Source organism: Mercenaria mercenaria, unplaced genomic scaffold (genome assembly GCF_021730395.1).
Source record: "Mercenaria mercenaria strain notata unplaced genomic scaffold, MADL_Memer_1 contig_4975, whole genome shotgun sequence".
Taxonomy (NCBI): Eukaryota; Metazoa; Mollusca; class Bivalvia; order Venerida; family Veneridae; genus Mercenaria; species Mercenaria mercenaria.
Window position 1 is genome coordinate 4,454 of NW_026463248.1, and position 15,375 is coordinate 19,828.

At 37.9% G+C, this 15,375-nt stretch overlaps 1 protein-coding gene across 1 annotated transcript in view; it reads right to left on the reverse strand.

Annotated features, from left to right (window-relative positions):
- Nucleotides 1–228: 228 nt before the first annotated feature.
- The window catches only part of LOC128554366 (protein mono-ADP-ribosyltransferase PARP14-like), a gene marked incomplete at its 3' end in the record, with an annotated part of 56,123 nt that continues 40,976 nt past the window's right edge, over nt 229–15,375 (reverse strand). The window contains exons 6-7 of the mRNA XM_053535650.1: nt 14,702–14,773; nt 229–402 (exon numbers count right to left, since the gene is read on the reverse strand). Of these exons, the coding sequence (XP_053391625.1) occupies nt 229–402; nt 14,702–14,773 (246 nt within the window). The remainder of the gene's footprint in view (nt 403–14,701; nt 14,774–15,375) is intronic.

A 15,375-nucleotide genomic window follows, 5' to 3' on the forward strand; every position in this document is an offset into this window, starting at 1 on the left:
AGACGAGAACTAGGGCTTTCACTGAACTGGACAAATAGGGATTGCCTTAATAATAACAGATGTATAGACAGATCGAATCACCTTTTAAAGTTAATTGCCAGCCTATGTTCAAACTGCCTTTTAATTCATTTAATTACTGTTTAATTTAATCACAGATTATAAAATTATTTAACATACTGACTTTGAAATTATTAATAAGTACTTTAGTACATGTATAATATGACTTACTCTCTTTTGCATCAAAATACACTGCAGCTGAATATATCATTTTACTGTCGGCCAATCGAAGACCTCTTTGAAAACCCTCTTTCAAACTGTTCTGTGTATTTTTGACAGGAACATGGATAACTGTATTGTTGCTCAGGTTGCCAGGTTTTGTTGCAAAAGGTTTCTTCACATTACCTGTGTTAAAAAAAACACTTCTTCAGTGAAATGCTGTTTTCATTTTCAGTTTCATTATCAATCAAAAAGACTTTTTGCCTTACTTTTGTTCAATATGAGAATGTTGATACCTTCTTACAGGGTTAAAATTAAACTGACTCAATTGGCCTTGACCTTTGAAATTGGACCAGTGTTTTCTGACAAGAAGAGTTTTGAATCTTTCTCTGTGTACATGTACATGCAACATCTATTTTTTTTGCAAGTTGTATGCAAATATTTTTATATACATTTATCAGAATTCACATACATGTGATCTCCCCCGTGGGAGAGTAAAAATCCCAATATTTTCACCTTGCCACCCGTCTCCCGACCAAAACCATATTTCTCCCGCTTTTCAAAAAAAAAAATTTAAAAAAAATAGTATTATGACGGGGTTGATAATTACCGAGGAGTGCCAAACATGTTTACACAGTAAATCAAAGTATCACTGACTGTTGTGTATTATACATGTTTGACACACATGTAGCTGGAGGAAAGAGTTGTTTTTCACAGATGAATTATTAATTGTTTGTTTTGATAAGGGATTAGATTCCACCTGTCTCACGGAGCCGAATATCGGCCTAATCTCAGTGCCAATTAGGCTCCATTTTTACCAATTTGAAGCAAAAAGCTCCCAGTCATAAGAAATAATTCCCAACTGAAATGAATTATGATTATTCAAAGAAAAGTTTTGTTCGGTAATAAAATCACATGAATGTTGGAAAAACCAACCCATTACTATTTTTAGAATAGGAGTGTTATTTCCCCTTATGCAGTTAAAATTACGCCATTTTCTTCCAATGTTTACCAAATTAATTTGCTACTAAAATTGGACTTATTTCATTGAAATTGGATGAAAACACACACTCATTTATTTGATAACATCAACCTACATTATTCTGGTTAGGGTAAATACATGTTGATGCATTAATTTCTGTTTTCTATTTTTCATGTCAAAAATCATTAGTATTTTTATACGAAAGTGGGTGGGGTAAGGAATTTACATAATTTATGAGTTGTGTTCAGGCTGAACACCACTAAATCCAGCTGTTCTTTATTTCATATAAAATTCACTCACTTCATAACGGTTTTTCGACATTTTCTAGCATATCAGATTTTCAGAGACTTATATTCCCATAAAGAACTAGATCGCTACTTTAGAAAAACAAAAAGAAAAGGGGGTGTTAACTTTTATATAAGAAAACTACAGTTCGTTAAATACAACCCGCTGAATTTACTACTTTTCGCTTCTTTCAATTTCTCTTTTCGTGACATTAAATTCTTACACCGCCATTTTTATCTAGCATGCGATAGGAACATGCCGATTTCAACAGAATGCAAAGTGATACATACTGAAACGCGGTAGGGTAAAAGTAAGCACGTTGCTGCCGAGAAAATGCACTAGGAAAGGAAAAAAGATTAGTACTATTTATATTTGGACTACTTGTGACTAGACCTGCGGAGGCTTACATTCTATTTGGTAGTGATCAGCCTTCAGACCAATTTAAAGCTTCGTTTTTTTTTCAGTCCTCATGTAGAATAATGTTAATGCATGTTCACCACCATTTCAGACCTAAATCGAGACTTTGTTTCTACAAATTTAATCTGTTAAGAAAATTTAAAGTTAGAACAAGAGGGAGCTTATGTAATTAAGACAGCATGCTCGACTTTTCTCAGTGATTAACTCTGAATTAAAGCTTTGCCAGTAAAAGGGGCAATTAAAGCTTTGACAGTAAAAGGGGCATAATAGTCAATAGCTTTGAATGTAACAGAGATATTAGACATTATATAAAACTTTAACAAAAAAATGTAAGTTAAAAAGTGGCATAATTCTGTCAAAATTCAAATCAAGAGTTATGAGGATTGTTTCTTCTGGTGTAGACTTATATACGTTATTGTGTGGCCAAAAATGTTGGATTTCATCTCTTAGTTATGTGTCCGCGCACTTAATTTATGTCGTTAAAAAACCTCCAGTTTTGAGACCCCAACTCCAGCTGAAAAATGGCAAACCTCCAGTGTCGGGATTCTGAACTTATCACATGTATGGAATTCATCAAGTTTCATATGCACTCTTTTTCTTTTTATAAATATGGGTTTAAATGAACAAGTAGATTTTTGTGTGTGAAATGGCTAAGCGTATTTGCATTTCGATCAATATTTACGCAGCATAGTGTTTCCTGCAGACTCTTAAAGGGGCATGGTGCTTCCCTTGAAAAGGGGCACTTTTAACGCGCGGTTTGGCATTGAAAGGGCATTCATCCAAGAACGCTTGTCGGCGTCATTTTACATACTATTTTCTCATTGAATTTGAGAATCTTTCATATCTCAGATATGGGATAGATATTTTGTAGTATTCTTTATAATGCCTACCATGGCATGTGAAAGTGCTTTCCTTTCTTTTGTTTAAAGATGACACTGATGATTCATACTTTCAAACATTCTTATTCTGTTACCCTCATGAAGTGTTAGCTTGCATTTTCAGAGACAGATTTCAGGTGATAATTAATAAGCAACAAGTTTTATTGAACAACTATCAGTGCGCAACTTTATTTTGTCAATCATATCATTTCACCACTGATTTACGTTAAGAGAATAGGCAGTTCATCAAATCTACATGTAATCAATGACTTTGTACCTATATTGCTGATTAAACCCATTGTTCTTCCTTGCCAGTAAGATTTAGACGACAGGTCGAGTTGGAAAGTTATATTTTGCTAGTGTTTTGGGCATGCGAAAACGAAAGTAGAATGCGACGTAAAAAGTATATGCTGTGAAATTTGCTAGATTAGGTCGTCTGCCACTATTTTTATCACTCCCCCGTTGCTCGGATGTTTTTTGCGATACATACAGTGACTGACTATGAATCAGTTTTTTTTTTCGTCTAATCACACATTATTCAGTAATATAAACATAAATGTGAATACCAATGGTTCATTGCGAGTAATAACTCAAAATTTCGGCTTGCCTGACGCATGCGGCTGTGCACTTTCATCTTAAATTTCGGCCTTATAAAATCATTTTGACAAATTATTTATGAAAACAAAACTAGGGCCTTGCATTTTTAGTTTATTCATTTAAATCTCGATCAGTTTTTATAACTTAATCACTAAGTTATCGGTTATTTTCATACCGATGTACGTTTTCAAATTTTCAAGATGGCGACGACTTCTGCATCGGCGCACCATGAATGTGCTTCGTAATATTACAAATCAAGACATCGATCGATTTTAATGAATTTGGTATCATTCTAAAGCTTAAACGTTTATCTTATTATTTTTATAAATGATATCCGTAAAGGAATAAAATAAATCTTGTAGATAAAATCGATATAAAATATTTTGAGTCTGGTCAATTTTCATGGGTTGGTCGGCGATCGGCAAACCTTCAATATTTTATTTTTAAAGGCCTAATTAGCGCATCAAAAATGTGCGATAATCAATCTACATTTTAAATGATTACAACCTTTTAAAATAATTATCGTTTAATTGAACGTTTCAATCATATCTTCCGTAAAAAGGCTACATGTTGCTTCTCCGTCGACGTGCTAAAAACAAACAAATTTTCATCTACTGTTCCCAATTAAACTATCATACAAGAGGGCCATGATGGCCCTATATCGCTCACCTGTTATCATTGCACTTGAGGACAAGAAGGTCCTCAGAAAAAATATCTAAGTCCAAAGGACAGGAACAACAAAGTAAGAAATTTAACCAAACAGAAAAACAAAATTCTTACAAGGTACAGATATGTCAAAATACACCTAAAAATTGGAGGTACCATCCATGTTGTACCACAGAAAAGTGGTCTCGGGTTTTCCCTACGGCCAATAATAAAAAAGTTACTAAAAATAAGCTATTTATAGTAACGTAAAAGGGAAGTAATCAAAAAGAAAATTATTGTAAGTGAACAAAAGAAGGATCTGCCAAATAAATCTGTTGACATAAATGAAATTTCAGATCAGTATCTTCATTAGTTACGGAAATATATCCATTTTGATTTGAAATAAAGGGAGGTAATTTGACATAAAATCAGTCCATAGTTATCTACCCTGATTGGCTCAGTCCAACTAATGACAATAATGAAATTTCAAATAAGTCCTATAAGTACTTACTGATATAAATCCATTTTGACTACAATCAGGGGAGGTAATCAGATATAAAATAACTCCGGAAACTACAACTGGATCTGATTTGTCATGATTTATTGTTGTTGAAGATATTTTGGAAGTCTGTATCAAATAAAACCATAAATGAAGTCTCTATATGGCTGCAAAAGCCAAAATAGCCAATTTTGGACCTTTAAGGGGCCATAACTCTGGAACCCATGATGGAATCTGGCCAGTTCAAGAAAGGAACCAAGATCTTGTGGTGATACAAGTTGTGTGCAAGTCTGGTTAAAATGAAATCATAAGTGAAGTTGCTATTGTGCAGACAAGGTCAAAATAGCTAATTTTGGTCCTTTCAGGGGCCATAACTCTGGAACCCAATAGGTGATCTGGCCGGTTCAACAAAGGAACTGAGATCTTATGGCAACACAAGTTTTGTGCAAGTTTGATTAAATTTAAATCATAAACGAAACTGCTATTGTGCAGAAAAGGTCAAAATAGCTAATTCTGGCCCTTTCAGGGGCCATAACTCTGGAACCCATAATGGAATCTAGCCAGTTCAAGAAAGGAACCAAGATCTTATAGCGATACAAATTGTGTGCAAGTTTGGTTAAAATAAAATCATAAATTAAGCTGCTATTGTGCAGACAAGGTCAAAATAGCTGATTTTGGCCCTTTCAGGAGATATAACTCTGGAACCCATAATGGGATCTGGCCAGTTCAAGAAAGGAACCGAGATCTTATGGTGATACAAGTTGTGTGCAAGTTTGGTTAAAATAAAATCATAAATGAAACCACTATCGTGCAGACAAGAAATTGTTGACGGACGGACGCACGGACGGACGGATGCACGCACGTACAGACGGACGACGGACGAAGGGTGATCACAAAAGCTCACCTTGTCACTATGTGACAGGTGAGCTAAAAACAGTAATTGATTGCATAATCCTGTCAGTTCTTAATCAGGGTCATTCACAGTTGATGCACCCACGTGTCGACCTGTTGATCACAGCCGCTAATTGATGGTACAATACACCGAACATGGCCCGCGGACATTGGCTTTCCAGACTGGTTTTGAAAAGGCACTTGTCAAGATAAATATACAAGCTTCATAGAATAAAAGGGCACGTGGCGCAAACGGGCGGTTTGAAGGGCAGCTTGGCAGCACTTCAAACGGGGCATGGCGCTGCGCCATGTTAAAAAGGCCTGCAGGAAACACTACAGCACTGTCAAGGCTGTCAAGGTAAGCTCAAGTGGTAAAAGCAGAATGCATTCAAATTACAGGTCACAGGTTGATCCAGGTTTGTCGTGACATCTTTTCTTCACATGTGATTCATAAATGGAAGTTGTTGGCTACTTTTGGTGTAAGCAGTACTGATAAAAATCTAGAAATTTGGGGTAAAACTTTGGAAATGAAACAGAGTAATTTCATTGGTGTTATCCCAAAATGTCAGAAAAATGTAACATAAAACAAGAGCTCGTCGAACACGAAATGCCCCCCTTGATGCATTCAGTAATTGCACAAGGAACAGAAATCATTTGCTCACTCTAAACAAAAGTTCCACTGTTCTGGTTCAATGTGACATTGACCTTTGACCTATTGACCTCAAGATCAACAGGGGTCATCTGCTGGTCATGAGCAACCTCCCTATTAAGTTTAGTGATCCTAGGCCAAACCGTTCTCAAGGTATCGTCTTGAAAGGGTTTAACTGTTCCGGGTCAATGTGACCTTGATCTTTAGCCTACAGACCTCAAAATCTATAGCGGTCAACTACAGGTCATGACCAGCGTCTCTATCAAGTTTCATGATCCTAGGCCCAAGCATTCTCAAGTTATTGTCTGGAAACAGTTAAAATGTTCCGGGTCACTGTAACCTTGACCTTTGACCTACTGACCTTAAAATAAATAGGGGTCATCTGCAGGTCATGATGAACCTCTCTATCATCTTTCATGACCCTTGGCCTAAGCATTCTGAAGTTATTGTCCAGAAACCGTTTAACTGTTCCTGGCCAATATGACCTTGAACTCTGACCAAATGACCTCAAAATCAATAGGGGTCATCTGCTGGTCATGATCAATCTCCCTATCAATTTTCTTGATCCTAGGCCCAAGCGTTCTTGAGTTACCACACGGAAACTGTTTTACTGTTCCTGGTCACTGTGACCTTGAAGTCTGACCTACTGATCTCAAAATCAATAGGGGTCTTCTGCTGGTCATGACCAACCTCCCTATCAACTTTCATGATCCTAGGCCCAAGCAATCTTGAGTTATCATCCGGAAACCAGTTAACTGTTCAGGATCACTGTGACCTTGAACTTTGATATACTGATCTCAAAATCAATAGGGGTCATCTGCTGGTCATGACCAACCTCCCTATCATCTTTCATGATCCTAGGCCCAAGCGTTCTTGAGTTATCATCCGGAAACCGTTTACCTGTTCAGGGTCACTGTGACCTTGACCTTTGATATACAGATCTCAAAATCAAACGGGGTTCATCTGCAGGTGATGATCAACCTTCAAATCAATTTTCATGATCCTAGGCCCAAGCATTCTTGAGTTATCATCCGGAAACGGATTGGTCTACATACAGACCGACCGACCGACATCTGCAAAACAATATACCCCTCCTTCTTCGAAGGGGGGCATAAAAAGCAGTCATGTCCCAGTTTCCTGTAGCTAATTCAGTTTGTTCGATTTGCTCCCATTCATGTGGGGGAAAGAAAACTGCGCTGTCGGATGAAAACCCTGTCATTCATTTTTGCAGACTTTTTTTTATTAAATGTTTATATCAAGCTATCTGAGAAATGTTCTGTGAAAATACCAGAATTTATAGCAAACAGATGTCAAATTACAATCACGAGTGAAAAAACATTTAATAGCAAATGGATGGTTTTTCAAAAATCTTGTAACTCATCTTTTCACCTGCAAAAATCTTGAAACTCAGCTATGTGATTGGGAAACTCACACAATCAAAAACTGTGTTTTAACATAGTAAAAAATTACTCATAGATATTAACTGATCAATCAGCTTCTCATTATATGTATAAAAAAATATTTTTTATGCCTAGTAAGTGACCTTACACCAAAAGACATGATGAAACAAGAGCTGTCACTATTAGTGACAAATGCCCTCGAAGCATGCCCAAGAATACTACAGTTGTCAGCGCAAAATAAACAAGCAACTTTAATGAATTGGTATCCCCGACCGAAAGGGTTTGCGGTGAGGAATGGCAAAAAATATACCTGGCAAAAAGTTAAGGATGTTACTAAGAAGCAAATAATTTCATTAGTCAAAATCATTGTAACAGACAATGAATGCTTTCATTTTGGGGGGTGGGGGCAGCGGGGGTGACAGAGTGAGGTTACGAAACTTCACACGTTGATTATAAATACCGATTGAAAATTAACAAGGCAGTCTGAAAGACAGCTAAATCCCCCGAAACTGCTATGGATAGTGAAAGGGTAAACCTTTGACCTTTAGCTGTGACCTTGACCTTAAACTGACATGGCTGACTCATGAACTCTGCACAATGTCTTGATGAGGTGATCATTTTGACCCAAGTTTCATGAAAATCCTTCAAGGGGTTTAGGAGATACAGAGCTCAAACCTTTGACCTTGAGTTGTGACCTTGACCTTGAGTTGACATGGCTGACTCATGAGTTCTTGATGAAGTGATCATTTGACCCAAGTTTGATGAAAATCCTTCAAGGGGTTTACGAGATACAGATTGGACACAGAATGGAAGGCTCAAACCTTTGACCCTAAGTTGTGACCTTGACCTTGAGCCAGCATGGCTGACTCATAAGTTCTGCACATCGTTTTGATGAGGTGATCATCTGACCCAAGTTTTATAAAATTCCTTCAAGGGGTTTAGGAGATACAGAGCGGACACAAAATGGAAGGCTCAAACCTTTGACCTTGAGTTGTGACCTTGATCTTGAGTCGGCATGGCTGACTCATGAGTTCTGCACATTGTCTTGATGAGGTGATAATCTGACCCAAGTTTCATGATTATCCTTCAAGAAGTTTAGGAGATACAGAGTGGACACATAATGGAAGGCTCAAACCTTTGACTTTTAGTTGTAACCTTGACCTTGAACCGACATGGCTGACTCATGGGTTCTGCGCATCGTCTTGATGAGGTGATCATTTGACCCAAGTTTCACGATCATCCTTCAAAGGGTTTAGGAGATATAGAGCGGACACAAAATGGAAGGCTCAAACCTTTCACCCCAAGTTGTGACCTTGACCTTGAGCTGGCATGGCTGACTCATGGGTTCTGCACATCGTCTTGATGAGGTGATCATTTGACCCAAGTTTTATAAAATTCCTTCAAGGTGTTTAGGAGATACAGAGCGGACACAAAATGGAAGGCTCAAACCTTTGACCTTGAGTTGTGACCTTGACCTTGACCTTGAGCCGACAAGGCTGACTCATGGGTTCTGCACATCGTCTTGATGAGGTGATCATTTGACCCAAGTTTCATGAAAATCCTTCAAGGGGTTTAGGAGATATGGAGCGGACACGAAAGTGTTACGGACAGACGGAAGGACGGACGGAGACCATTCCTATAACCCCCCAACATTTGTGGCGGGGGATTAAAAATAAACAATAAAAATTGTGGGGGGGGGGGGGGGGGGTGGGGGCGGATGCATGATCGGGGGGGTGGGCATGGCTGAGTGGAGAGGGAGGTGGGGGGACGGTGACAACTGGGGGGGGGGGGGGGGGGGGTAACCAAGGCAACAACTTCTAATCAAATGTTTATAATAAATATTCATGGAAAAGAATGAAAGAAGTTTAACAAGCAAATTCGATGAATTGGTATCCCCTGCCGAAAGGGTCTGTGGTAAGGAACAGCAAAAAACTATATCTGGCAAAAAGTTAAGAATGTTAAAAAGAAGCAAATAACTTCATTAGTCAAAATCAAATTAACAGAAAATGAATGTTTTTTTTTTTTGTGTGTGTGTTCGGGGGGGGGGGGGGGGGGGGGGGGGTGGAAAAAATAAAAAATTGGGGGGGGGGGGGGGGGGGGGGGGGGGATGTATGTTGGGGTGGTGAGCATGACTGGGTGGAGGAGTGAGGTGAAAGAATGATACAACTTTGCATGCTGATAAATATTCATGGAAGGTTAGAAATAAAAAAAGAAACAAGGGTGCCAGAATGTCACAATATACGCCCGTCACAGCAAATTTCTTTACACTAGCACCTGTATTTGCAAATGGAATTTTAATTTTCTAGTTGTTTACAATGTTTGTTTTTTTAGAAATTATTTTAAGTCCACAAAAAAAAATCCTTACCAGGTAGAGATACCTTAAAATACACCAAAAATTTGAAAGTAACATCAATGTTGTACCACAGAAAAGTGGTCTTGGTTTTTCCCTACGGTCAATTATAAAAAAGTTACAATGTAAGTTATTTATAGTAACAACTAAGGGAAGTTAATCTTTAAAGAGAAAAAAAAAAAAAAAAAAAAAAAAATCAAAAAAAAAAAATTACAAGTCCACACAAAAATCCTTACCAGGTCCAGGTAGAGATAGCTCAAAATACACCTCAGAATTGGATGTAACATGCATGTTGTACTACTGAAAAGTGGTCTCGATTTTTCCCTACGACTTGTAATGAAAAAGTTACAATATAAGCTATTTATAGTAACAGCAAAGGGAAGTAATTCAAAAGAAGGGACCAGTCCATGACACTCCGTCTCATGATGGTGTACAATTGTGCCAAGTTACATCAAAATCCCTCAATGCATGAAGTAGAAATGCTCCGGACAGTCATTCTTGTATCTGACCTTTGGATTCTAAGTGTGACCTTGACCTTAGACCTAGGGACCTGGTTCTTGCGCATGACACTCCGTCTCATGCTTGTGAACATTTGTGCCAAGTTGTATCAAAATCCCTCAATGCATGAAGAAGAAATGCTCCGGACAAAGTTTTCATTCTTGTATCCTTGACCTCTAAGTGTGACCTTGACCTTACCCCTAGGGACCTGGTGCTTGCGCAAGACACTCCGTCTCATGCTTGTGAACATTTGTGCCAAGTTGTATCAAAATCCCTCAATGCATGAAGAAGATATGCTCCGGACAAAGTTTTCATTCTTGTATCCTTTGACCTCTAAGTGTGACCTTGACCTTAGATCTAAGGACCTGGTTCTTGCGCAAGACACTCCCTCTCATTATGGTGAACAACTGTGCCAAGCTACATCAAAATCCTTCCATGCATGAAGAAGATATGCTCCGGACAAAGTCATTCTTGAATTTTTCATTCTTGTATCCTTTGGCCTCCAAGTGTGACCTTGACCTTAGACCTAGGGACCTGGTTTTTGCGCATGACACTCCGTCTCATGATGATGAACAATTGTGCCAACTTTCATCAAAATCCCTCCATGCATGAAGAAGATATTCTCCGGACAAAGTCATTCTTGAATTTGACCTTTGGCCTCTAAGTGTGACCTTGACCTTAGACCTAGGGACCTAGTTCTTGCGCATGACATTCCGTCTCATGATGGTGAACAACTGTGCCAAGTTTCATCAAAATCCCTCCATAAAAAGTTACAATGTAAGTTATTTATAGTAACAACTAAGGGCAGTTAATCTTTAAAGAGAAAAAAAAAAAAAAAAAAAAATTACAAGTCCACACAAAAATCCTTACCAGGTAGAGATAGCTCAAAATACACCTCAGAATTGGATGTAACATGCATGTTGTACTACAGAAAAGGGGTCTCGATTTTTCCCTACGACTTGTAATGAAAAAGTTACAATATAAGCTATTTATAGTAACAGCAAAGGGAAGTAATTCAAAAGAAGAGACCAGTGCATGACACTCCGTCTCATGATGGTGAACAATTGTGCCAAGCTACATCAAAGTCCTTTCATGCATGAAGAAGATATGCTCCGGACAAAGTTTTCATTCTTGTATCCTTTGACCTCTAAGTGTGCCCTTGACCTTAGACCTAGGGACCTGGTTCTTGTGCATGACACTCCCTCTCATTATGGTGAACAACTGTGCCAAGCTACATCAAAATCCTTCCATGCATGAAGAAGAAATGCTCCGGACAAAGTCATTCTTGAATTTTTCATTCTTGTATCCTTTGGCCTCTAAGTGTGACCTTGACCTTAGACCTAGGGACCTGGTTTTTGCGCATGACACTCCGTCTCATGATGATGAACAATTGTGCCAACTTTCATCAAAATCCCTCCATGCATGAAGAAGATATGCTCCGGACAATGTCATTCTTGAATTTGACCTTTGACCTCTAAGTGTGACCTTGACCTTAGACCTAGGGACCTGGTTCTTGCGCATGACACTCCGTCTCATGATGGTGAACAACTGTGCCAAGATTCATCAAAATCCCTCCATGCATGTAGAAGATATGCTCCGGACAAGGTCTGTGGACGCCGCCCGCCCGCCCACCCGCCAGGGGCGTTCCCATAATACGTCCCGTTTTTCAAACGGGCGTATAATAAAAAAAGGAATGAAAAAAATTTTCGGGGGAGGGGGGCAGGGGGGGGGAGGGTGTGGGCGACCAGGTGTGGGTACACAACTTCACATGTTTATAATAAATGTTCATGGAAAAGAATGAAAGAAGTTTAATGAAATTCTTCCAATTGGTTGGTTTGTTATGTACAAATCTGTGGATTTTTAAACAATTAAAGGGCAATAACTCTATGGAAAATTGACCAATAAAAAAAGAAAATGACGGGCATCATCAAAGTATGTTGGTTCATAGTATTTCAAGTTTCATGAAATTCTACAAACTTCTTACTGAGAAATGGCTGCAGATGTATAATTTTCATTTTTGCTTGTTCTATAGTTGTTTCGCAAATCGCAAACGGAGTTTGTCTTTTGTTTGTAAGGAAGGTAGTTAGGACTATTTGTACTCTGCGGCAAATCGTGTAGCAGAGTACCGTTGTCCTCATGGACACTGATTTACAAACCGGTTTAACTGTTTGTTAGAGCGTATAGTGAGATACTTAAGAGGATCAGATACATGTTGAAATCAGTTCTAGCAAAACTTTCATTGTGGCTTCAACTTCAATGCTGTTTTACAGGAGTAAAACGCACAAAATAAATGTTATGAGTATTTGCATGTTTACATACAATGTTCAAAATTATTTAAGTGTTTAAGCCTATTTATTTGCATGTTTACATACAGTGTTCAAAGTATCATAGTTTGCTTTTTTGAAGGCTTTAATATACATATGAAATTGTAAGAAAGATTTTTCTGTAGTGTATAAAAGTATAAACTGTCCGAGTATTCAGAAATATCCAATTTATATCAGTGTGCAGTTTATGGTATCACACAAAAGTTTATTTAAGAAATACTTAATGTAATTGAAACCGCCACATGTAATACTGTTATTTTATAGAGGAGGCACACTATTACAATATGTATTCATAAGTGTATCAAAATGTCATGAAATGAGAACATCCCGCCGTTCCTTGTCCAAACAGATGTCCAAGCCAGCCGTGGGTACAGGGTTCCAGAGGGTTTTTTATTCAAAAAGTTTTATCGGTAATAAAATCACATAAAATCAAGGTCACAACTCAAGGTCAAAGGTCTGGGCCTTCCATTTTGTGTCCACTCTAAATCCTTTATTCAATTTACTGGCGATTATTCTTATTACACTTCATAGCTGATAAAATGTTCAAAGTTTGTTACAGTCATTTCATAAATAATTAACGTACAAGTATAACAAGGCAGTCTGAAAGACAGCTAAATCCCCCGCCACTGTTATGGATAGTGAAAGGGTAAACCTTTGACCTTTAGCTGTGACCTTGACCTTGAACTGATATGGCTGACTCATAAATTCTGCACAACGTCTTGATGAGGTGATCATTTGACCCAAGTTTCATGAAAATCCTTCAAGGGGTTTAGGAAATACAGAGCGGACACAAAATGGAAGGCTCAAACCTTTGACCTTGAGTTGTGACCTTGACCTTGAGTCGGCATGGCTGACTCATGGGTTCTGCATATCGTTTTGATACGGTGATCATTTGACCAAAGTTTGATGAAAATCCTTAAAGGGGTTTAGGATACAAAGCAGACACAAAATGGAAGGCTCAAACCTTTGACCTTGAGTTGTGACCTTGACCTTGAGCCAGCATGACTGACTCATGGGTTCTGCATATCGTCTTGATGACGTGATCATTTGACCCAAGTTTGATGAAAATCCTTCATGGGGTTTGGGAGATAATAGAGCGGACACAAAATGGAAGGCTCAAACCTTTGACCTTGAGTTGTGACCTTGACCTTGAGCCAGCATGGCTGACTCATGGGTTCTGCATATCGTCTTGATGAGGTGATCATTTGACCCAAGTTTTATAAAATTCCTTCAAGGGGTTTAGGAGATATAGAGCGGACACAAAATGGAAGGCTCAAACCTTTGACCTTGAGTTGTGACCTTGACCTTGAGCTGGCATGGCTGACTCATAAGTTCAAGTTCTGCATATCGTCTTGATGAGGTGATCATTTGACCCAAGTTTCATGAAAATCCTTCAAGGGGTTTAGGAGATATGGAGCAGAAACGAAAGTGTTACGGACAGACGGACGGATGGAGACCATTCCTATAACCCCCCACCAATTGTGGCGGGGGATAAATAAAAAATGTTACAAATGGATTTTGAGAGACTGGGTGTTTCAAACCTTAAAAAAACACAACTTCATAAAATACAGCAAAAAAAATCACAAACCCATATTTTCAGACAATACAGAAACAAATGATTATTTTGACCCTGTTATGTTGCAGCTTTAAGCTTCTTGGTCCTACAAGCTGCTGTTTTGCATTGCCAATACACACATGAATTAAGTATCATATCATTTTTCCCAGTCCATATACAGCCCTTGTATTAAACAGCACATTTTTAAACTTTGATACATTTTAATCTGTGCAAAATGTCAAATTAGCAAATTTCATTATCTCAGTACCATTTGACACATCATCAGAATCTAGAAAATTTGGTAATCATGCTCATATTGTTTGACAGATCAAAACAAAAACCAAATAAAGATTGAATGAAAGGATTTTCATCTTTAAAAATTTGAAATCATTGAATTTCAGTAAGGCTTTAGCACAAAATATCTTTTCTGGCTAAACCCATTAAATTTTATTCTCTTAAAATTAGATGATTTTACAGCAGTTGTCTTCTGACCTAAAATCATTGAAAATACATACGATTTGCAGAGAACTCTGAAGCTGCTGAATTTCCCATATATTTCAACAACTGACTGGTCTTCAATGTTGGGACTGGAAAAAAAAACAAAAGCTCTTACTAACTGATGCAAGCTCATCATATAATGTTGACATGTGACCACTGGTATTAAGTGACTTCTATGAATTGATTGCTTTAAATTGTGCCCTAAGGTTTTAACTATATACCCGTCTGTACTTATTCCGTGCTCTTGTTGAAAAAACCATGGAAAGTAATAAAACTTCCATGGAATTTCAAGGTTTTCATGTAAGATTTACATGGATTTTTGCCGTGGTTGCTATTTTCCGTGCATTTTCTTACTATTCTCGGAAAAAATCCTTGGCAATGCCATCAAAACTCCACGGAAAACTGAAAAAGCTTAGGAAAAAACCTTGGAATCTGACACTTAGAAAATTTAAGATGAAGAAATTCTAACACTTAGAAAAAATTAAGCACGGAAACTCACACTTAGGAAAATTTTAGCATAAAGAATTTCGACTTAGTCAAAATTTGGCACGGAAAAAGGGCACGGAATGTTTCCGTGCAAAATTTAGACTAAGTCCACACTGATAGCTAGAATTTTAGCTAGATATTTTAGACATATTTAAACCATGGAGTGCAATATTTATGCAGCTATTCATTCAAAAGAATATTCATT